The 22,658-nt window shown below is 43.6% G+C and overlaps 1 protein-coding gene and 1 non-coding gene across 3 annotated transcripts; both read left to right on the top strand.

The window, feature by feature from the left end:
* Positions 1 to 1,380: 1,380 nt before the first annotated feature.
* Positions 1,381 to 21,086, top strand: ADORA3 (adenosine A3 receptor). 2 transcript variants are annotated; one of them, XM_003267971.2, is made up of 6 exons: positions 1,390 to 2,136; positions 13,664 to 13,770; positions 15,411 to 15,758; positions 17,785 to 17,851; positions 18,587 to 18,687; positions 20,673 to 21,086. In XM_003267971.2, the coding sequence occupies exons 1-6, from the start codon at positions 1,787 to 1,789 to the stop codon at positions 20,741 to 20,743; spliced, it is 1,044 nt and encodes a 347-aa protein (XP_003268019.2). In that variant the 5' UTR covers positions 1,390 to 1,786; the 3' UTR covers positions 20,744 to 21,086. The 2 variants fall into 2 exon arrangements, with proteins under 2 accessions (XP_003268018.1, XP_003268019.2); XM_003267970.2 differs by lacking the exons at positions 13,664 to 13,770; positions 15,411 to 15,758; positions 17,785 to 17,851; positions 18,587 to 18,687; positions 20,673 to 21,086 and adding an exon at positions 4,120 to 5,248 and having other exon boundaries at positions 1,381 to 2,136.
* LOC115837713 lies at positions 14,003 to 14,109 on the top strand. The gene has a single exon (XR_004032773.1). It is a non-coding gene; the product is annotated as a U6 spliceosomal RNA (small nuclear RNA).
* Positions 21,087 to 22,658: the final 1,572 nt, after the last annotated feature.

The raw sequence follows: 22,658 nt of genomic DNA on the forward strand, positions 1-22,658 counted from the left end.
TTTTTTTTTTTTTTTGGCAACATGCAGTCTCCTAGAAATTTCTCTTGGTAACTTCCTTCTCTGAAGCACAGATAAAAAAAACAATTACAGTAGAAACATTTATGAGGGACACATTGGAGGCTGATGAAGCTTTTCAAGTTCCGGCAGTGCAGGGATGTGGGCAGAACTGACATTGGAAAATACTAGAATGATGGAAATTCAGTTGGAGAGGACTGCCCTTTTTAATGTCTAGGGAGTTTGCTCAGGGAGAAATGACAAGTCTGGCGGGGACGAGTATGGGATTTGCTAAGACTTGGATCAACTTGGGATACAGGGTGCGGGTTGGGAGCGGAATCAATGAATGGTGCCGGAGCAGAGCAACTAACAAGAGGACCCTGACGAGCCCCAGGCAGAGGCGTCTCCCTTATGCCCCACTCCAAAGTGTTTGTTAGTAAACACCAGAACACCACTGTTGTTACTGCTGAATTTTATTTTGGGCTGTACATATTTAGATGCTTAAGGTAAAAATGATAAAGCCCTCAAGCCACTGTGTGGGCTTCCATCCAAGTGTTCCTTCTTGCTGCCTCTCTAACACGCCTGGTTAAAATAATCCCTTTGGGTGGTGCCAAGAAGCATCTGAACCAGATGGGCTCCCCAAATAACAATGGCCTGCAAGTGTTTGGTTCCCAGAAGCTGGTGACTAGGTAAGCAGCTTCAGGGAGAGGGGGCTGATTCCCAGACAGTTGCCTGTTCCTGCGGGGATGGGGCTGAGGCTTGGGGAGTGTGGGCAGGAGGATATGCCATTTGATTCTGTTGCACACGTTCTTTTCCCTTCTATCTGTATGTCTGGTCATTCTGCCATTCTGTCGTTCCTCACATAGGTTGGACATTGGCCGGCTGCCAGTGTAAGGGCCAGTGTGATTTTGCTGGGGTGTGAGCTGAGAAAGAGAGGTGGAGGCTAAGCAGGTGTGATGCTTCGCAGAGGTGCTGAGTTTTTGCCCTTCTGAGCGGGGAATCTTTGCTTATCCCTTTGACCAAGGATCTTTGCTGCAAAGGCTGGGTATCGGCTGTGCTCAGCAAAGCGTCAACTCGTGCAAGAACTTAGCAGGAATAGTTCTGGCTAAGGTTAGGAGGCTGCCACCAAAGTCTCTTTTTTGTTCCTCTTCTTCTCCCGTTTACCTCCTTGTCATGAGATCTTTTTGCTAAGCTGGCAGAAAGATTGCATAGTCAGTGCTTCCAGCTCCCCTCCCACCTGATCCTGCACTGTCATCTGGTCCCTGAATGAATGAATTCTGATACCCAGTCTTGTCTCGAGCCTTCTCTGTGCCACTCATGACTCCTCTTCTGTGCTTTCCATCTTTTTGCTGAGAGTTCCAGGCTCTGTACTTCCTCTTGGCCCATCTCACTTCCTGAAATACCCCTGAAGAGGGTTGCTTATCTTGATGGAACTCAAAAAGCCAAAAAGCTGCAGGCAGAGGCCTTGAGGACATTTGTTTGGGGAACTAAGAGCAGCAGCACTTTCAGATTCAGTCCATATAGAGCTGTCCTACAGCGTTCTGGAAACTTGAGGATGTGCGGCGCATAAGGGGGCTGGAAGTGACCCACCTGTGATGAGCCCTTTCTAAGGAGAGGGGTTTCCAAGAGATCACCCCACCAGAAAAGGGTAGGAATGAGCAAGTTGGGAATTTTAGACTGTCACTGCACATGGACCTCTGGGAAGACTTCTGGCGAGAGCTAGGCCCACTGGCCCTACGGACGGATCTTGCTGGCTCACCTGTCCCTGTGGAGGTTCCTCTGGGAAGGCAAGATGCCTAACAACAGCACTGCTCTGTCATTGGCCAATGTTACCTACATCACCATGGAAATTTTCATTGGACTCTGCGCCATAGTGGGCAACGTGCTGGTCATCTGCGTGGTCAAGCTGAACCCCAGCCTGCAGACCACCACCTTCTATTTCATTGTCTCTCTAGCCCTGGCTGACATTGCTGTTGGGGTGCTGGTCATGCCTTTGGCCGTTGTTGTCAGCCTGGGCATGACAATCCACTTCTACAGCTGCCTTTTTATGAGCTGCCTACTGCTTATCTTTACCCACGCCTCCATCATGTCCTTGCTGGCCATCGCCGTGGACCGATACTTGCGGGTCAAGCTTACCGTCAGGTAGCCTGCGGCGTGGGGTGGGCAGCAATTGAGGCACCTGGGAAATGAGGCTACAAAGCCCAGAGCCCAGATTTTTTGAGTAAAAATGAATCCAAATTGGCCCTTGATGTTGAAAGAGGGCAATAAGTGTCTTTTTGTGATATGGTCTGTGAGGGGGTTAGCAACAATGAGCTGGGATTCAGGAGCTAGAATCAGAGGAATGCTCCAATCCTTTCTCCACTGACTAGGGGTGGGTGCTCAGTCCCTCCAGCTATAATTACTAATCCTTGGCTAAAAATGATGAAATCTTGATGCATCTTTAATTAGTAAAAAATGCTCTTCAGTTTTAGAAATGATAAAAGCCTACTAGATAAGACTTATTATTTTAGGAGAAGCAGGCAGGTAAGAATAAGAGGAGATAAACTGATGGTTCTGTTGTTTTGCAAATGTAGGTTATTATTTTATCTTTGCTTCCTATTCTGTGCCCACTTTAATGTTGAGAAAGGGATTCTTGGAATATATATACATATTCCTATATATATATTTATAATATTAAATATATATATGTATATTTTTCCTCCTCCTCCTGAGATGTGAGAGCTTTTTTCCTAAAAATATTCTTCATTACATGTGACCATATGAAGAGAACGGACTGCCAAATGGAGAAATCTACTTCCCTGGGTGACCTAAATTGCATTGGTCTCGTGTTTCTCCTCACTTCTCTGGAGGAAAGAGCAGAGTGAGGGAGCTACAAACAAGCTTTAGATGTAGACAGTCTGGGTTCAAATCTCAGATTAGAGATCCGATCTTGAGCAAGTTGTTTAACTTTATCTCCTTTGGTTTCCACTCTGAATCACAGTGGTTATGATGCTCGGAACTCAGACTTACCCTGTTTTAGTTTTAGCCCCACCACTTCTAACTTGTAGAGGTTACTTGTTTGTGTTTCACTTTTTAATCTACAAAATGGGGATAATTGCACTATCCTCATAAGATGAAATGCATTACATATGTAAAGCTCTTAGAAACATACCAGTCACACAGTCTCTGCTCAATAAATGGTGGCTATCATTACTATTATTTTCACAATTGCCATCAATAAAATTGAGGTTATAATAAAATATCTCCTGTTTGTTGTGAGATTTAATTGAGATAAAAATCTACTGAAACTTAACCATATTTGTTTCCTTTTTGTGGTCTGTATAGGCTGTTGTTAGGAAGGACAGTTTAAGGAAAAATGGGGACTCTTACTGGATGAGTCTTTTAAGGTCTCTGAAACACTTCAACACAATTTTGTAACTTCATTGATTCATTTAACTCAAATACCAAGTATGGATGCCCATGAAGATAGAGAAGCAGGAGCAGGCACAGGTAGAGGGGAAGTGTCGGGGAGGCATAGTATAATTTATGAGAATCTGCACAACAGCCAAACAGAACAGTGCCAAGAACAGCAGGCAAGCTTGCTTTGAGAGTATCATTTCTCACCAGGCAGACAATCCTAGGAGACTTAGATGAATCTCAGCTCCCAGGAATTGAATAATTCTTGGGCTTACACCTTATTGGGAACAAAAGGAGTAAACTGAGTTTAAGGGGGACTTAAACTGCTGAATTCACCTGTGGATGTTTTTGAGTAAAAAAAAAGAAAAAGAAAAAGATAGGTAACTGTTGTATAGCTCTCAGGAAGTGGAGCCCTGAGTGAAGCACGTGAGCACTTGACTCTAGGCAACATCTTCCTTATCCATTCAAGAGTGTTCTTCGTTAGAAAAGTCCCCAGGGAAGGTTCCTGGATTTTTCTCCAATCGTTGTCTGCTCATCTTGTCTTCGTATTCAGTGGAGTTTAGCTGGAATCACCATAGAATATCAATGCTGCCCTCTCTTAGCAGAAGATTGGAGAATTAAGAGAGTATATGCCTTATCTCACCTCTCTCTCTCTCCTTTACCAGCTCCATCTCCCCTACCCTTTAGCAATTACTGCTGTGGACTCACTGGCTCTCTTCATTCACACAGATACAAGAGGGTCACCACTCACAGAAGAATATGGCTGGCCCTGGGCCTTTGCTGGCTGGTGTCATTCCTGGTGGGATTGACCCCCATGTTTGGCTGGAACATGAAACTGACCTCAGAGTACCACAGAAATGTCACCTTTCTTTCATGCCAATTCGTTTCCGTCATGAGAATGGACTACATGGTATACTTCAGCTTCTTCACCTGGATTTTCATCCCCCTGGTTGTCATGTGCGCCATCTATCTTGACATCTTTTACATCATTCGGAACAAACTCAGTCCGAACTTCTCTAACTCCAAAGAGACGGGTGCATTTTATGGACGAGAGTTCAAGACGGCTAAGTCCTTGTTTCTGGTTCTTTTCTTGTTTGCTCTGTCATGGCTGCCTTTATCTATCATCAACTGCATCATCTACTTTAATGGTGAGGTACCACAACTTGTGCTGTACATGGGCATCCTGCTGTCCCATGCCAACTCCATGATGAACCCTATCGTCTATGCCTATAAAATAAAGAAGTTCAAGGAAACCTACCTTTTGATCCTCAAAGCCTGTGTGGTCTGCCATCCCTCTGATTCTTTGGACACAAGCATTGAGAAGAATTCTGAGTAGTTATCCATCAGAGATGGCTCTGTCTCATTGACCTTCAGATTCACCATCAACAAACACTTGAGGGCCTGTATGCCTGGGCCAAGGGATTTTTACATCCTTGATTACTTCCACTGAGGTGGGAGCATCTCCAGTGCTCCCCAATTATATCTCCCCCACTCCACTACTGTCTTCCTCCACTTCATTTTTCCCTTGTCCTTTCTCTCTAATTGAATGTTTTGGAGGCCTGACTTGGGGACAACGTATTATTGATACTATTGTCTGTTTTCCTTCTTCCCAAATAGAAGAATAAGTCATGGAGCCTGAAGGGTGCCTAGGTGACTTACTGACAAAAGGTTCTAGTTGGGCTGAACATGTGTGTGGTGGTGACTCATTTCCATGCCATTGTGGAATTGAGCAGAGAACCTGCTCTCGGAGGATGCCTAAGAGATGTTGGGAACAGAAGGAATAAACTGAGTTTAAGGGGGACTTAAACTGCTGAATTCACCTGTGGATGTTTTTCAGTAAATAAAAGCTAATAGCTAACTGAAGTGTAGCTCTTGCTGGTGTAACTTGGGACTTAAAGACCCAGCTGGCTGTCTTTGGCACTAAGCTTGCTTGCTACTTGGAGCCATGTGGTGGCCTACTCACCTTCTTATTCTTAGCCCCAGAACACCCTGATCCTTATTCCTGGGTTCATCAGAGCATTTGTCAACTTTATGAACCATTCATCTACTGTGAGAGAAAGAATACTATTCATTTCCCCTGGTGTTTCGTTCTCACGGGAGTGGTGGGGGTAGGGCAAAAAGAGACAATGGATAGCTATTATTTGTTGAGCCCTTTTCTTTTCTTTCTTTCTTTTTTTTTTTTTTTTTTTTTTTGAGACAAGGTCTCGCTCTGTCACCCAGGCTGGAGTGTAGTGGCTTGATCGCAGATCATTGCAGCCTCAACATCCCTGGCTCAAGGGATCCTCCCACCTCAGCCTCCCAAGTGACTGGGACCAGGCACATGCCATCAAGCCCAGCTAATTTTTTTATTTTTATTTTTTATAAAGACAAGGTCTCTTTATGTTACTCAGGCTGGTCTTGAACTCCTGGGCTCAAGTGATCCTCCTGCCTTGGCCTGCCAAAGTGTTGGGATTACAGGTATGAACCACTGTACCTGGCCTGTTGAGCACTCTCTATACACTAAGTACTTTGCATGCATTACCTCCTTTGATCCTGACAATCTGTGAGGTAGGTACCACTATAATGATCATCTCCATTTTGCAGAAGAAAAAACTGAGGCACAGGGAAGTTAAGTAACTTGCCCATAGTTTCATGATTAACAAATAATAGAGCCAGAATTTAAGCTTAACCCTGCCTTACAGGAGAACTCAAGCTTCTTGCCACCTATTCTCAGACATGAAGAGGAACTTGTAACATTAAAGCCCAAACTTTCAAGCTCATCTTATGTACAATTAACAGATAGGCACAAACTACAGCTTTGTACGCTTGAGGACTTCCAGATTTTTGCCTTAGCTACTATTGCTGATCTCTAATTAATCAGGATACTAGACAGGATAGAGTGCCAGTCACATCTTCTGAGCATTGAATGTGGCTCTAGAGATTCAAGGTGTCATCTCTGGTTTGATCTATCCAAATTTGCTGCTGTGAACTCTCACTTTCAAGACAATATTTTAGTTAGAAAAGAGCAACAAGATGGAGATTTCAATTAAACAACATCAAAGTGGGTAAGCCTATCTGAAAATGAGATTCATTCTTAGCCAGTCCTGAAGGTTTATCCTGAACCTAATTTTAGGCCACAGCCTGATAACCAAATGTATCTTGTTAACATTTCATTTCAGCAAAGGAGACTTGCTTCTCCTCCTGTCAGCCCAGGAATCAAGAATTCTAGGTGTTTCCCCTCTGATTTGTGGTATTTAAAAGGCACTTCCAGGGTGAGGCCCTAGGTTTATTCTAGGGCTTTGGGTGTCTCAGGCACACTGTTCACCTTGGAACAACTTTTTGCCCCATTGGAGAAATGAGAGGAAGGGTCCTGCAGCCCTCAGTCTCTTGGTAATCCCTGCACCATGCTTCTTAATTTACAAACAGCTTCTAACGTAGATACACTACGTTGTACACTACGTTGCCATAGGAACACTTAACACTGCCCTGTTTTTTAAAACTTGATTTAAATGGACCACTTCCCTCAAGACAAAACAGCATTCTTTCCTGAGTCATTTGGTATCCTTAGCTCCTGAGTTTCAGAACTGCTTTTACTTTTTTCTTTTCTTCCCTCTTCCTCCTCCTCCTTTCTGTCTCTTTCTCTCTCTCTCTTTTTTTCTTCCTGATTGCCACAGCTTAGCAAGTCCACTGATGGCTTGCTGGGAGTTGTGTTTTTTATCTTTGTCTAACGGGAATCTCCTGACTTAAGGTGTTCCCTAAGCCCAGAAGTGCTTACAGTGAAAATAAATGTCTTTCAAAGTAAACTCAAAAAAGATAAATGAAGAATCACTGGTGAGGACCTTGGTTAGAAGTGACAAGATCCACTCTGGTTTCAGGTTTAGAGATTAGTGTCCCAGGAGCCGGGCGCGGTGGCTCACGCCTGTAATCCCAGCACTCTGGGAGGCCGAGGCGGGCAGATCACGAGGTCAAGAGATCGAGACCATCCTGGCTAAAACAGTGAAACCCTGTCTCTACTAAAAATACAAAAAATTAGCTGGGCGTGGTGGCAGGCAGCTGTAGTCCCAGCTACTCGGGAGGCTGAGGCAGGAGAATGGCGTGAACCCAGGAGGCAGAGCTTGCAGTGAGCCAAGATCGTGCCACTGCACTCCAGCCTGGGCGACAGAGCGAGACTCCGTCTCAAAAAAAAAAAAAAAAAAGAGAGAGAGATTAGTGTCACAGGAATCTCCTAGGAGCCCCTCTTCTGACTTGCTCTCTCAGCTAAATGGTAAAGGATAACTGCGGGCTTTTATTCTAAAGGAATAAGATTAAAAAGGCCACCCAGACAAAACTGAGGTTTGCTTCCTCCCTTTCCTCCATATGAATAAGCGGGAACTTGGGTGGATGTTGAGCAACTGGGTTTATTTGCCTTATTTTAAAAATCAAAACAACTGGGGAAAAAAGTAGAGACCCATCTAAGGAGAAGAAGCAAAGGCTATTTATTCTGAGCTTGCTATAGCAAGGGGGTCAGCTGTAGTCACTTGCATTTTGGCAGAGACTCAAAGGTAGGCAGAAGAGTGGGAAACATTTATAGTAGCATCAAAACACAAATTTAAGCACATTAAAATTTTAATGAGTTTATTTGAGCATTCAATGATTCATGAATTGGGCAGCACCAGACTACAAGTGGTTCAGTGCTCCACCAAAGGAGGTGAGAGAGGAAACTTTTATGAGGTATTTGTGAAAGTAAGACAAAGAAAATATATTTTATTGGTTTAAGTGGAAAGTCCCTAGTTTGAGGTTAGCTTGGTGGTTTCTGATAGGTTAAGCTTAAGTTTTGTTTTACTGTTTGCACTGAGTTGGGTTTCAGTTTGCTTTATGTAGGAATCCAAGGCACCAGAGCCATCTTTGACTAATGGCTGTCCGATTAATTTTTTTCATCAGTGAAGAAAGGGAAAGGCTTTAGGTGTGCCTTGATTGGAGGCTGTTGGCTTGGGAAAGCTGAAGGCAGGGTAACTAGAAGTGGGGCAGCCTATTTGATTAACTGGGGGCACACATTTGGCTTTCTTGGTTGATCCTAAGTTGAAACTGGGGACAAAAATTAGGGGAGTTTTCAGTTATTAATCAAGTCCTGGCTATTTTTTAATGTCTCTTTTTAAAAATTTTAATTTTTTTATATTTTAAACTTTTATTTTAGGTTCAGGGATACCTGTGCAGGTTTGTCATATAGGTAACTTCATAGGTTTGTTGTACAGATTATTTCATCACCCTGGTTCTAAGCCTAGAATCCAACAATTATTTTTTCTGCTCCTCTACCTTCTCCCACCCTCCGCCCTGAAGTAAGCCCCTGTGTCTGTTGTTTCCCTCCTTTTCTCCATGTTTTATCATTATTTAGCTCTCACTTATAAGGGAGGACATGCAATATTTGTTTTTTTGTTACTGCATTAGTTTATTAAGGATAATGGCCTCCAGCTCCATCTATGTTCCTGCAAAGGACACGATCTTGTTCTTTTTCATGGTCACATAGTAGTCCATGGTGTATATGTACCACTTTTTAAAAATCCAGTCTGCCATTCATGGGCATTTAGGTTGATTCCATGTCTTTGCTATTGTGAACATACACATGTGTCATTATGATAGAACAATTTATATTTCTTTGGGTATATACCCAGTAATGGGATTGCTAGGTTGAATGATAGTTCTGTTTTTAGCTCTTTGAGAAATTGCCATACTGCTTTCCACAAATTAGTTATACATGAATTGAACTAATTTTGTTTAGTAATTGGTTCAATTAGTATACTAGTTGAACTAATTTACACCGCCACCAACAGCATATAAGTGTTCTCTTTTCTCTGCAGCTTCACCGGTATCTGTTATTTTTTGACGTTTTCATAATAGCCATTCTGACTGGTGTGAGATGGTATCTCATTTTGATTTTGTTTTGCATTTCTCTAATGATCAGTGATATTGAGCTTTTTTTCACATGCTGTTTGGCCACATGTATGTCTTCTTTTGAAAAGTGTTCATGTCCTTTGTCTACTTTTTAATGGGCTGTTTGTTTTTTTCTTGTAAATTTGTTTAAGTTCCTTATAGATGCTGGATATTAGACCTTTGTCAGATGACTAGTTCGCAAATACTTTTCCCATAATTTCTTTTGCTGTGCAGAGAAGCTATTCAGTTTAATTGGATCCCATTTGTCAATTTTTGCTTTTGTTATGGTTGTTTTTGGCCATTTCATCATGAAATCTTTGCCAGTTCCTATGTCCAGAATGGTATTGGCTAGTTTGCCTTCCAGGGTTTTTATAGTTTTGGGTTTTACATTTAAATCTTTAATCCATTTGAGTTGATTTTTGTATATGGTATAAGGAAGGGGTCCAGTTTCGATCTCCTGCATATGGCTAGCCAGTTATCCCAGCACCATTTATTGAATAGGAAGTCTTTTCCCCACTGCTTGTTTTGTCAGTTTTGTCAAGGATCAGATGGTTGTAGGTATGTAGCTTTATTTCTGGGTTCTCCATTCTATTCCATTGGTCTATGTGTCTGTTTTCGTACCAGTACCATGCTGTTTTGGTTACTGTAGTCCTGTAGTATAGTTTGAAGTTGAGTAATGTCATATTCTCCAGCTTGGTTCGTTTTGCTTAGGATTGCCTTAGCTATTTGGGCTCTTTTTTGATTCCATATCAATTTTTAAGTAATCTTTTCTAGTTCTGTGAATAATGTCATTGGTAGTTTGATAGGAATCACATTGAATCTGTAAATTGCTTTGGACAGTATGGCCATTTTAATGATATTGATTCTTCCTATCTATGAGCATGGAATGTTTTTCTGTGTTTTGTAATTCTCGTTGTAGAGATCTTTCACCTCCCTGGTGAGCTGTATTCCTAGGTATTTTATTCTTTTGTGGCAATTGTGAATGGGATTGAATTCCTGATTTGGCTCTTGGCCTGGCTGTTCTTGGTTTATAGGAATGCTAGTGATTTTTATACATTGATTTTGTATTCTGAAACTTTGCTAAAGTTGTTTATCAGCTGAAGGAGCTTTTGGGCTGAGACTATGGAGTTTTCTTGATATAGAATCATGTCATCCACAAACGTGGATAGTTTGACTTATCTTCCTATTTAGATGCCCTTTATTTATGCCTCTTGCCTGACTGCTTTGAGTCCTGGCCATTTTGGGTTGATTGTTAAAGGGGCTATTGTTTGGCTTTCTGGCTTAAGATAGCAATTTGACTTCCTATAAGTCTGACTTATAACAGGCTGGCTTACTATTTATTGATTAGCAGTTGGTTTCCTGAGCAGGTTGTGCAGGTTGCAGGTCAGGATTCTATTTTCATATATGGTGTGGCCATAGTCCACTTGTATATTCAGTTTCTTTTAACCAAATGCACATTTTCTAGAGAAACTCTGCTCTTAGCTACTATAGCTGAGTATGATGGGAATAAGAACACTTGGGCTGCATCTTGCTCCAACTACTCAGATGACAGATATCTGTAAAGACCCTTTGTAAATTCTAATATGCTCTACAATTTTACAGTATTATAACTATTGGGAAAGCAGCACAATGTTTGTTTTCCTCCCAGATTTACCATCAAATCATAGTGGCTCTACTAGCTGTGTGAATGTGGGCAAGCTACTTAAGCTTCTGAGCCTCAATTTTCTTCATTTGTAAGATCAGATTAATAATACCTGTGTCGAAGTTGTTTTGTTTTTTGATTTTTACTTTTTCTTATGGAAAACTTCAAACATACAAAAGTGGAGTGACCATGTCTTAGTCTGTGTTGCTATAAGAGAATACCTGAGGGCGGGTAATTTATGAAGAAAAGAGGTTTATTTGGCTCACAATTCTACAGGCTGTATAAGAAGCATGGTGCTGGGACCTGTTTGGCTTCTGGTGTGGGCCTCATGCTGCTTCCACCCATGGTGGAAGGCAAAGAAGAGCCAGCGTGCAGAGATCACATGGTGAAAGCAAGGGAAGCAGGGTGGGGGGGAGGTGCCAGACTCTTTGAAACCATCAGCTCTCATGGGAACTAATAGATTGAGAACTCACTCATTACCATGGTGACAATGATGGCACCAAGACATTCATGAGGGATCCACCCCCATGACCTAAATACTTCCCACTAGACCCCACCTCCAACATAGGGGATCAAATTTCAGCGTGAGGTTTGGAGGGTCAAATATGCAAACTGTAGCAGACTAGAAGAAGGACCCCTTATTTATCTATTATCCTGTTTAGTAATTATCAGATTATGGCCAATCTTGTTTCATTTGTGCCTGTATCCACTTACCCTGCCTATCTTGAAATTTTAGATATTAAGTTATTTCATCTATAAACTTTTCATTTTGTATTTCTAAAAGATGTTTTAAAAATTATTTGGTTTATTCTTATTGCCTATTTACCTTCCTATTTATACATCTAAATAGAATCAAAGTTAATTCTATGGAATTAATATACCAAGTAATATTCAGAATACTAGTAGACACATCATTCATTCTCTGTAACTCTAGGACTTTCATTTACTTTAGAGATATTTTTTCATGTCTTGGGCATTTTGCTGATATCTGTGCACAATCCAATTCTCTTTTTGCTGCTTTCTTTGGTTTCATGTTGCCATCTCTGAGCAATGCTGAGTGTGTTTGTTTTGCATGAAGTATTGTCAGAGATAAGGACTGCCTCTTAAAAATATAACCAAAATATTTGCATTAATTATTCATTGCTGTGCAATAAATTACACCCAAAACTTAGAGGCTTGAAATAGCAATCCTTTATCATCTCTAATGGTTTCTATGGGTCAGGAATTCAGGGGGAATTCCCTGGGTCAGGAATTTTGGTTGGGTGGTTAACGCATGGTGTCTCATGAGGGTGCTAGGTCTGCAGTTATCTGAAGGCTTAACAGTGGCTGGAGGATCCACTTCTGAGATGACTCTCATGTGTCTGGTGAATTGGTTTTCCCATATGGGCCCCTCTATAGCCTGCTCAAGAGCATGGTGGCTGACTTTCCCAAGAGGGAGCAGCATGAGAGACTAGGGTGGAAGTTGCACGCCTTTTATGACCTAGCCTCTGAAATCACATGCCATAACTTCTGCAATATTTTATTGATCACACAGGCCAGTGCTGATTCAGTGTCGGAAGGGACTATATAAGGGCATGAATTCCAGGAGCCATTGTGAAGGTTGGCTATGGTAATGCCATTATCACATCTCAAAAAATAAATTGAAGAATTATATCATAATAGTATCACTGTCCATAGATTCTAAATTGTTTGCTTCAATCAGGATCCGAATAATTTCCACATATTATAATTTGTCAGTATGTCTCTTAAGTCCCTTTTGATCCATAGTTTCTCCTTTCCTTCCTTCCTTTTTTATTTATGTAATTTATTTATGAAACTCATAGAGGTTTTTGATGAGGAGCAACTGAGGTGATGTAGATAAAAACCCACCATGATGCAGGCTTGCTGCTTGCCCACATGCTGACTTCACATGAATTGGAGACAGGCTCTCCTTCCTCCAGAGAGGACATTATTGCATAACCTGGACAATCTATGTATGACCCTTGATGGGACGTGCTGGCTCTGGGAAGTTAAGCACCCAGCTTAATTTCACCTGAGAGGTGGTTCAATAATTCAAACTTTTAAAGCCAGTGGTCAGAGCACATGAGTCCCAGTAGAATCAGGAGAAGCTGCTGCTGCTGCATAGACAAATCTCCTTGCTTTGTCCCAGCTCTTCTCAAGAGAGCTTTCAGGAAGTCTGAAGACTGCAGCCCAAACTGCGGCCATCCAAACACCCACACTTCCACCTGCTCACTTGTTCCAGGTCCCAGGCACGCAGGCTACTGACAGCTGGCATGCTCCACCCCTGGCCGTACTCCCCAGATGAGCCTACAGTGTCCACTTGGGAGCTGGGTTAGTTAGGAATCTGATTACTAGGATTCCTCTCAACTATATAAGAGATTGGGCCTCCAAGAGTGGTAGACAGACAAAAGGAGTGGCCCCTGATGATGCCAGGACCATTGGCAGCAGGACAGGGCACAGTAGAGCACATACAAATGGGTACCAGTGATGGTTGTGTACATGTGCTTTTCTGAGTGTGGGCCAGAGCCCATTTATGCAGGAGGGAGATCTCTACTGCCCAGAATTTTCTTGGTTGCCCCGTCAGTAAGTTTAGGTCTATGAAGAGCATGTGGTGTGGTGCGTTGTGCAGTGTACTTATACATGGCAGCACTGCTTGGACTAACTGGTTGTTTTCATTTTTCACTGGTCTCTTCAAACCAGGATAAAGCCATATTAAGCTCAAGCATATCTGTTTCCCTTAAACAGATTCAGAATTCCTGGGCTCCCTGGGTGCATTCTATCATTCCAGTTGAAAGTTTGCTTCCTTCCAGTCATGTGGCTCTTCATTCTACTCTCCTTGGCTCTCATTTCAGGTAGGATGGGGGACGGAACAGCTCCAGCCCTTTAAGCTGTGGCCTTTCCACAGACTTTGCACTGAAGTCCTCTCCTACTTGGAGTCCCTGCTTATTAGCTCAAACCATCTAAGGAGTGGGATGGGAAAATAAAAGGTGATGAAAATAGGTCTTGTCCATATTAGTTCTTGTTCTTAGCTCAGATAAGAGAGTTTGTGAGGAAATTGAAAAGCTTGACTAAAATGATGACTCTGCACTCACTTTGGCAGCACATACACTAAAATTAGAATGATACAGAGTAGATTAGCATGGCCCTTGTGCAAGGATGACATGCAAATTCATTATGCATTCCATATTTTTCCCCAGCATCTCCACTAAAGTAAAATAAAACAAAACGAGAGCTCTGTATTTTCTCTTTTAGTTCACCCGGGTTCCCCCTTCCCCCTTCTCCCCTCAAAAATATATGTGCACATATATGAGGACACGACTTTCCCCTTTCCACTTGTGCTTGACCCCAAAGATGAGACTTGGAACACTGGCATTTTCCCAGCTCTGTCTGACCTTCAGTTGCGTGGCATTTAGAGTTGCTGAACCTTTCTCTGGGTCAGCATTCATACTTACAAACTAAAGATCATGCTACCTTCCTTGTGGGGTTGTTACGAAAACAAAATGTTACAAAGAACCTGAGCCTACATTTTAATGGTCTCTGCTATACATCTGGAAGGCTGAGAGGAGGATGGGCTCTGCTGTCCCATCTCCTCTTCTTGGTCAGACACTTTCCCCACCATGGTTAAGCTGGACATGGTATGCACGACTTCCTCATTGTGCAATATCCTGAGATGATAGAGGTGCCTATGCTGGTCTTGTACACAGGGAACATGAAGTTCTTATCCCCTAACGACAGAACATGACTTCCTCTGTTTTCAGCCCTGTGCAGCCAGCAGAAGCCTCCAAACCTCACTTTCTTTCTGAGGGTGCTAAGGTGGTGTGGGAGCTAGGGACAGAGGGCCTCCTAACGGTAAGCCTCAGGCTCTTCAAGGCCCTCCGTCAAGCAATGGTAGGAGGCCTCCATATTTTACCCACCCTTAGGCCAGGGAAAAAGACTTCTCCAGGGTTGCTTTATTAGTTTGCTAGGGCTGTGATAACAATAGCAACAAAACCACAGTCTCGGTGGCTGAAACAATGGAAATTTATTTCCTTATGTTATGAAGGTGATTAAGTTCAAGATCAAGGCATTTGGCAAGTTTGGTTTCATTCTGAGGCCATCTCTCGGTTTGCAGATGACTGCCTTCCGGCTGTGTCCTCATGGGCCATTCCTCTGTTTGTGTTGTCAGTGGCTTAATCTCTCCATTTCATAAGGACATCAGCTGAATTGAATTAAGGACTACCCCAATGACACTATGTTAACTTAATTATCTCTTTAAAGGCCTTATGTCCAAATACAGTCACATTCTGGGGTCACCGGAGGCTAGGACTGAAACATATGAGTTTTGAAGGGGACGTAGTTGAGCCCATAAGAGTTGCCAATCAAAAAGAGGCAAAAATCAGCCTCTGATTCTTTAATTAATTATCCTTCAGGAGGGCAGGAGCTGCAATGTTTTGAGACAACAATTGTGTGTATGTGTGTGCACATGTGTGCGTATGTGTGTGTGTTTTCACAGATGCCATGGTCATGGATGAAAAGGTCAAGGAAAGCTTTGTGCTGGACACGGCTTCTGCCATCTGCAACTACAATGCCCGCTACAAGGATCACCCCAAATACTGGTGCCGAGGCTATTTCCGTGACTACTGCAACATCATCGCCTTCTCCCCTAACAGCACCAATCATGTGGCCCTGAGGGACACAGGGAACCAGCTCATTGTCACTATGTCCTGCCTGACCAAAGAGGACGCAGGCTGGTACTGGTGTGGCATCCAGCGGGACTTTGCCAGGGATGACATGGATTTTACAGAGCTGATTGTAACTGACAACGAAGGAACTCTGGCCAATCACTTTTGGTCTGGGAAAGGTAAGGAGCCTGCCTGGGGTCTGACTGGATGTGACCCATGGCCATAGGTGTTTGCTGCTAAGAGAGCACACTCTGAAGCCAGTGAGCCCCATCTCAGACTCCTACTTGGTACTCTGGGCCTACCTGGCCTCTCTCTTCCTCCAGCAAACGTAGGGTTGTCATTAACAGTGCTGGGGAATAGCTGGAAGTTGGGGACAAGGAGGGTGGCTGTACCCTGCAGCACTTTTAGAACTTTTCTTCCCTTGCAGCAATCTGGTTTAAGGACCTTAGAAGAGGCTGACAGGGTCTAATAGATGTGAGATCTTTGTGTTGAAAGGCTTTGAAGTTGTTATTAAATGTCTGTGTGAGAATCACTTGAACCAGGCAGCAGAGGTTGCAGTAAGCCGAGATTGTGCCACTGCACTCCGGCCTGGGCGATAGAGTGGGATTCAGTCTCAAAAAAAAAAAAAAAGTCTATGTGCCTTGTGGGTCTAGAATCTTGAAGATTAGTTTCTTGAGAGGTGTCTGAGGCTGGAAAAAATGACCCACGTGCCTGGTAACTGTCAACTTAAATAATTTAATAATATACAGAGGTAGCCAGGTGTGGTGGCTCACTCCTATAATCCCAGCGCTTTGGGAGGCTGAGGTGGGTGGATCGCTGGAGCTCAGGAGTTTAAGACCAGCCTGGGCAACATGGAGAAAGCCTGTGTCTACAAAAAATACAAAAATTAGCTGGATGTGGTGGGGCCTGCCTGTAGTCCCAGCTACTCGGGAGGCTGAGATGGAAGGATCATCTGAGTCCAGGGAGGTTGAGGCTGCAGTGAGCCGTGATTGCACCACTGCACTTCAGCCTGGACAACAGAATGAGACCCTGTCTCAAAAAATAATAATAATAATTTACAGATATAAATATCATGGTCCAACTAGTAAGCACCCTCTTTTGCTTTTAAGGAATGTGCAGTTTATATTTGGAGACCACTGGGAAGCTGTGGGTGGAACTGGAACCCACAGCAGAAAAGTCTGAGTTAACCAATTATGACTCTTGGCTGGAGCTAAAACATAGGATTTCCAGATGTTCACTCAGGTTCCTTCTGTTGAATGATGAAAACCTCCTTTTGCACCAGAAAACCTCTGTCTCTCAGACAGAGGACTTATGGAAGGCACTAGCCTTTCTTTCTTTTTTTTTTTTCTTTCCCCTGTGCCTTCTCCTTGTTTCCATTTCTAGAAAGGATGTCCTTTTCTATCACAGTCCAGAGCACAATGCTGGTAGGAAAACAAACCAGAAGGGCTTAAGGGGTGCCCTTGGAAACCTATCCCCATGCTAGAAAGAGAGTTTTGCTAACACTTGACCAGCTAGTGATTGATTCAGCAAGCATCTTACAGAATGTAACATCGTTCACACCCACAGTGTTTCTACTTTGTGTGGTTCTGCTTTTACTTAACTGTGCAACTTGACCTGAATCTTAGGCTCAGACAAGAGAACGTTCCCACCTGAACGTACTCCTTAGTTTAAATGAAACACAGACCTCTCCTACGTCTTATCAGAGGGGGCATCGTAGGTGGTCGTGGTGCCACTGCTCCCACTGGGTTTTGGTGGCTGTCATAAGAAAAACATGGCAATTACATCACCAAATGAGCAGTTCTTTAAGGATAGGACTGGCCTTCTTGGGCCTCTGGCATCCCCTCCTATGGGGAGGAGACCTCAGTGTGGGATTCTAATCATGGGCCACTTCTAGTCCACGTGGGGCCTTTGTTCAAATCTGGAAAAGGGGCCCCTTCCTTCAGGTGCACAGAGTCCAGTGGTAGGGTGCATGGCCTAGCAAGCAGAGTGTGGGCTAAATGTCGGCCCCTGCTTGTCTCCTCAGCCTTGTTCCCTGTGCAGGGCACATTTATACAACTGTACTTGGTGCCTCTGCTTTACTCTGAAGTCAACCAGGGGACTCACTCTCTGGAGATTGACAGAATGACAGGCAGAGCTGCAGCTGGGAGGCAGAGGCAGGACCTGGCTATGGGCCTCACCTGACTTAACAAATCCTTTCTGATTCAGATCTATCAGGCAACAAAACCAGAAGGTGCAAGGCTCCCGAAGTTGTCCGCAAGGCTGACCGCTCCAGGTGAGTCATAGTCTCGGCAGATGAATGGGCTTGGGGCGGTGGGGTGGAGGTAGGGGCTGGGGTGGCAACAGTATGATATGACAGTTGATTTGCACCGACAACTTTTCTACTGCACATTATTTCTCCACCTTAACTATGTATCCTTAATGTATTTGGTTTCTTAAAAAAAAAAAATACAGTTTAGGACTCTTGGTTGCAAGCAGCAAAAAGGCCCTCTAGCTATTTTAATTAAAAGGGGACATTTATCATGAAGAGAGAGAGGTGTTTCAAATGCAAGAGCAGGGATGTGGCCACCCTTGGAAATTGTCAGGAGCATCATCACAAATTTACCTCAGTCTCTAATCTGCTTCGAATCTTTGTGTTTCCTTCCTTCTGTCTCTGTATTGCCCTTGTATATTTCTCTTTTTTCCCCTAATAGTCATCCATTTATGGTTCCTGAGTTTATTTCTCCCCATTCAAGAGACTGGCCAGTCTGAGACTGAATTCTCCTATTCCCAACCCACAGTTAATTTCTGAGGAAGGGGTTCATTGGCCCAGCTTAGTCAGATGCTCAGCAGGTCCCATCAAGGGTGGTCCAAAGGACAGGGTCACTCTAAAGGAATACAGTTCCCAGAAGGTACTGTAACTGGGCTGGGGGGTGGGCAGGGGTGCAAATCCCAGAAAAAGGGATCCAGAGCTGAGAATCAATAGGCAGTTTCTTCCAAGGAACATGAAATCTACTGTGGTTCCTTCTAGGACGTCCATTCTCATCATTTGCATACTGATCACGGGTTTGGGAATCATCTCTGTAATCAGTCATTTGACCAAAAGGAGGAGAAGTCAAAGGAATAGAAGGGGTAAGTAGCTATTGTTGAGGGAGGGGGTGGGCAAGAATTAGAGAAAATGAAAGAGGTCAAGGAGCAGCTTTCAAATGGGTGAATGAGAGCCTCTTCATATTGCCTGGTCACCTGGAGACCAATGCAGCCAGCCATGGGCTGGGGTAGATACCTGCTTGATGGTGACAAGGCATCACGAGAAATGACAGAGGGAGCACTGGAGCTTTCTTAAGTGGATACATGTGTAGGTCAGGAAGGAAGGAGGTCCTGAGACAACCACACCAGGTTCCCATCTGCAGAGCCACCTACCTCCCCAGCACACAAACTTTGGGCTCCTGTCGAAGGAATGAGCTTCTGGGACCCCTGGGTAAGCAGGTATAGAAGAGTCTCCTTTTTCATATACACAGGGTGTTGCCCTGTTGCCCAGGCTTGAGTGCAGAAGTGTGATCATAGCTCACTGCAGCCTCATGCTCCTGGCTTCAAGTCATCCTCTCACCTCAGCCTCTCAAGTAGCTGGGCCCACAGGTGCCTGCCACCATGCCTGGCCAATTTTAACTTTTTTTTTTTTTTTTTTTTTTTGAGACATTGTCAAGCTCTGTTGCCCAGGCTGGAGTGCAGTTGCTCGATCTCAGCTCACTGCAACCTCCACCTCCCAGGTTCAAGTGATTCTCCTGCTTCAAGACTGATCTTTAGGTCTCCCCATCCCTAAATAGAGAAGGGACTGTGTGCCCACCTTTCCCTTTAGGGCAGCATCAGAGACATGACTGGTCAGTAAGACAAGGCTGGTCTTACTGTTCAGAGAATCCTCCAGCATGTGGCAAATATGCCAACCTCTGAAGTGTACACAGAGCAGAAAGAACATTGCACAGTTGCCACTGTTTGGCTAATAGTAGTTTTGCATTTTTCTTTTTATGCTCAGAAACCACAGGAACACCTTAGGCAATGAAGAGTCTGTAGGCATAATTAAAAACAGACTGCAACCTCCCATGGGTATGGAAACATAGAAGAATAATATTTCAGAAAAAGACAGAAAAACACTCCTAGTAACCCTTGCTAGTGACACACCAGGATCCATAGCCAGAAGAATCTGAAATGCAAAGCAAAGGCTGCAAGGCCTCATACTTTCCCTGTGATATTTTGTTCCTGTGGTCAGAATAGGAGCCCTAAATAAAGCAAAGTAGTGGCTCCCACAGCATTCTTGACCTTTTGTCCTCTAACAGCCTTGGGAACTGCGAAGGTGAGGCATGTGGACAAGACAATGCCTTTCTCAGGTCTGCCCAAGACCAGTGCCTTTGGGACACAACTGTAGTCTAGGTTTTTGCTAAAACCATTGTCACTTTTTAAAGGTGTGACCTTGGGCAACTTTATACTTTTCTGGGCCTGTTTTCTTTTCTATAAATTGAGGGTCTCATTCTCATACTCCCCAATATTTTTATTCATTAGTTCAACAAAAAAGGACCATGCTGGCTAGATGCTGGGGATACAAAGATGGGCAAAAGAAATGCCATCTGTGTTCATGGAACTTGTAGAGGGGGAGGAAGACAAACTATCACACATCAACACCCAAATATAACATTGCCACCTGGAGTCGGTGCTCTTAAGGAAAGGCAGGTGATACTATGAAAGATGAGGCAGTAGAACTCAACGCTATTTCCTTTTAGCAAGAAGTTGTACAGCCTGTGGTAGCCGTGGCTTGCTTCCTCAAACTCAGGCAGATGAAATGTGGCAGCCTGAACCAAGGCTCCTAGCTTTGACATTCTTGGGCTCTGAAGAAGTTCAGTTGTGTTCACAGAGGTGAATGCAAGCCCTGTGTACCAAGCCTTCCTATTGACTTCCCTACTGATGAGTTTTGCAGTAATGATATCTGATCTCAGCCCTGAAAATAAACTTGTGTTTAGTCCCCATGAAAGCCCCACGACAGAGTTTGGAACTTTTGCTGCAGAAATACTCTTCAGGGGTAGGCAATAGATCTCAACTCCATTTTCCCTTTCTATTCCCCAACAAAGTAGGCAACTCTTTGAAGCACTTCTCGCGTGTCCTGACTCCAAAGGAAATGGCTCCTACTGAACAGATGTGACTGAAGATTTTTTTTATTTAGTTCATAAGTAAAGTGATGCTACAACAGAATAATCATCATGACAACTGGCCCACAACTCAGAGACTGATTCTGATCTCCCAGGAATTCTGAAGGACCCTCTATCCTTGACAACAATCATTTGCAGCCAGGTAACAATGGTGGTAGTCAGAGGAGCTATGATAGACCACACCTGAGCAAGGCTGCCCTCAAATAACATCTCAAGATCTTAGTTCTTATGCATTCCATCAGTCAGAAGTGAAGAAGAGATGGAGAATCTGGATCAGGGACCAGGAAATCACTTGTATTTTGTTAGCCAATAAATTCCTAGCCAGTGTTGAATGAACTCCAAGGTATGAGTAACTTCTTCTAGGGTATCACTGTAAAAATATTTCTGGAAAAGTTTCTTTCAAAGAATAACATTCTAACTCATTTCTGAATTGGTATCAAATGCTGCCCAATCCAAAGAAAGGAAGATAGACTAAATCAGTGGTTCTCAGATTCTCTTGGTGAAAAGGCCATTCCTCTTATCCTTAATGGGAAACTGCCACCTGACTAAAGGGATGCTGCTTTTGATCAATGAGAAACCAAGGTGTGATAACTTAAGTGAAATATTCATTCAAATCAGGAAACACAAATCAAGAACAGGACATCAGAAGCCATGGGTGTGAATGAGGTTATATTGCCATTCATGCCAGAATTACCAACACTCTTAGCTCCCACCTGCATATCTACACCCTCTCTCCCCATATAGGGTCTCTCCTACTATTTCTGGGAGTTCCCAGGGCCTCCCCATCACTGTCTGTGCTGCCGTCATCACAAGCCTGCTTTTCATTGTGTTATGATCTCTTCTAATGGGCGTGCTGGCCAGCCTCAGTCCTCAGGATACTCAAGTGGCCTTCTGGTCTGAGCAGAGTTGGAACAGGGAGGTTGTTTGTTGAAATGATGCTGCACATGCCCTGAGCGTTTAGATCCAGACTCCCACAAAATCTTTCATGAACACACTTCCTTCGGCTTCCACCCTAACTCCTCTCCCCAAAGGTAGGGAATTCAAAGCTACTCAACGGCCTGATGGGAAGGGATGAGGGTGTGTACACCACACCTCTGTGTTTCTGTACAACCCACCTCCTTGCCAGAGGCTCAGATCAAACAACATCAAAAGTGCTCTCTTTTCCCTTAGCCACCGAACAGCCCCAATTCCTCCCCTGTGGCCCTGTATTGAATTTAAACAAACGGGATCATTAACCCACCAGTTCTGCAAATAGCAATCCAGTTTGGGTTTGGTTAGGACATTCCATTCTGCAAGGCGAGATAGCAGACATAGACCTTCCGCAGCAGATGAAGACATCTACAGATGTCTTGGAAGATTTACATTCACAATGTCTGGAGAACCATTTCCCTATAGGTTTGTTCTGATTCCATGATCCAGGATTCAAGAGCTTTGTTCTGCTCTTACCTAGCAAAGATCTTTGAATCTGGGGTCAATCATTTAATTACTCATTTTATCCTCTAGCAAGGCTGGATGCATAATGTGAAGACAAAAAACAAGACTCTGTTTAGGGCTATACCGTTAAAAAAAAAAATGGGCAGCTTCAAGAAAACAGGAAAGAGCAATTAATTTGATATTTCTTGTACAAGTAGATAGCCATGTGATAGTGCTTACTCTACTCTTGCAGCTATGCTTATAAGGTGCTGGCCCTGAACTGGAAAGCTGATATGGCCTCTAGCTTCAGGGATGGCAGAATTGTTTGATGTCAGCCCCAAGTCTGGGAACAGCTGAAAGCTTAAGAGGCCTCCCTGTGTGCACTTCACAGTCAGCGAACGGGAGAAGGCCATTCCTGGGTCTCTGCTGCCCTCGTGGGGCGGCTGCCCTGGTGGTGCTGTGGCCACCTCACTGAACTATCTCCCTTAAACCTGT

The sequence above is a fragment of the Nomascus leucogenys genome, chromosome 12 (genome assembly GCF_006542625.1).
Source record: "Nomascus leucogenys isolate Asia chromosome 12, Asia_NLE_v1, whole genome shotgun sequence".
Lineage (NCBI taxonomy): Eukaryota > Metazoa > Chordata > Mammalia > Primates > Hylobatidae > Nomascus > Nomascus leucogenys.

Bases quoted from the DNA above. Each gene is read 5' to 3' on its own strand.
- ADORA3 (XM_003267971.2), top strand. From the start codon at position 1,787: ATGCCTAACAACAGCACTGCTCTGTCATTGGCCAATGTTACCTACATC. The intron at 17,852-18,586 runs GTGAGTCATAGT...GGTTCCTTCTAG, and splicing joins CGCAAGGCTGACCGCTCCAG to GACGTCCATTCTCATCATTT. The intron at 18,688-20,672 runs GTAAGTAGCTAT...TCCCCAACAAAG, and splicing joins AAGTCAAAGGAATAGAAGGG to TAGGCAACTCTTTGAAGCAC.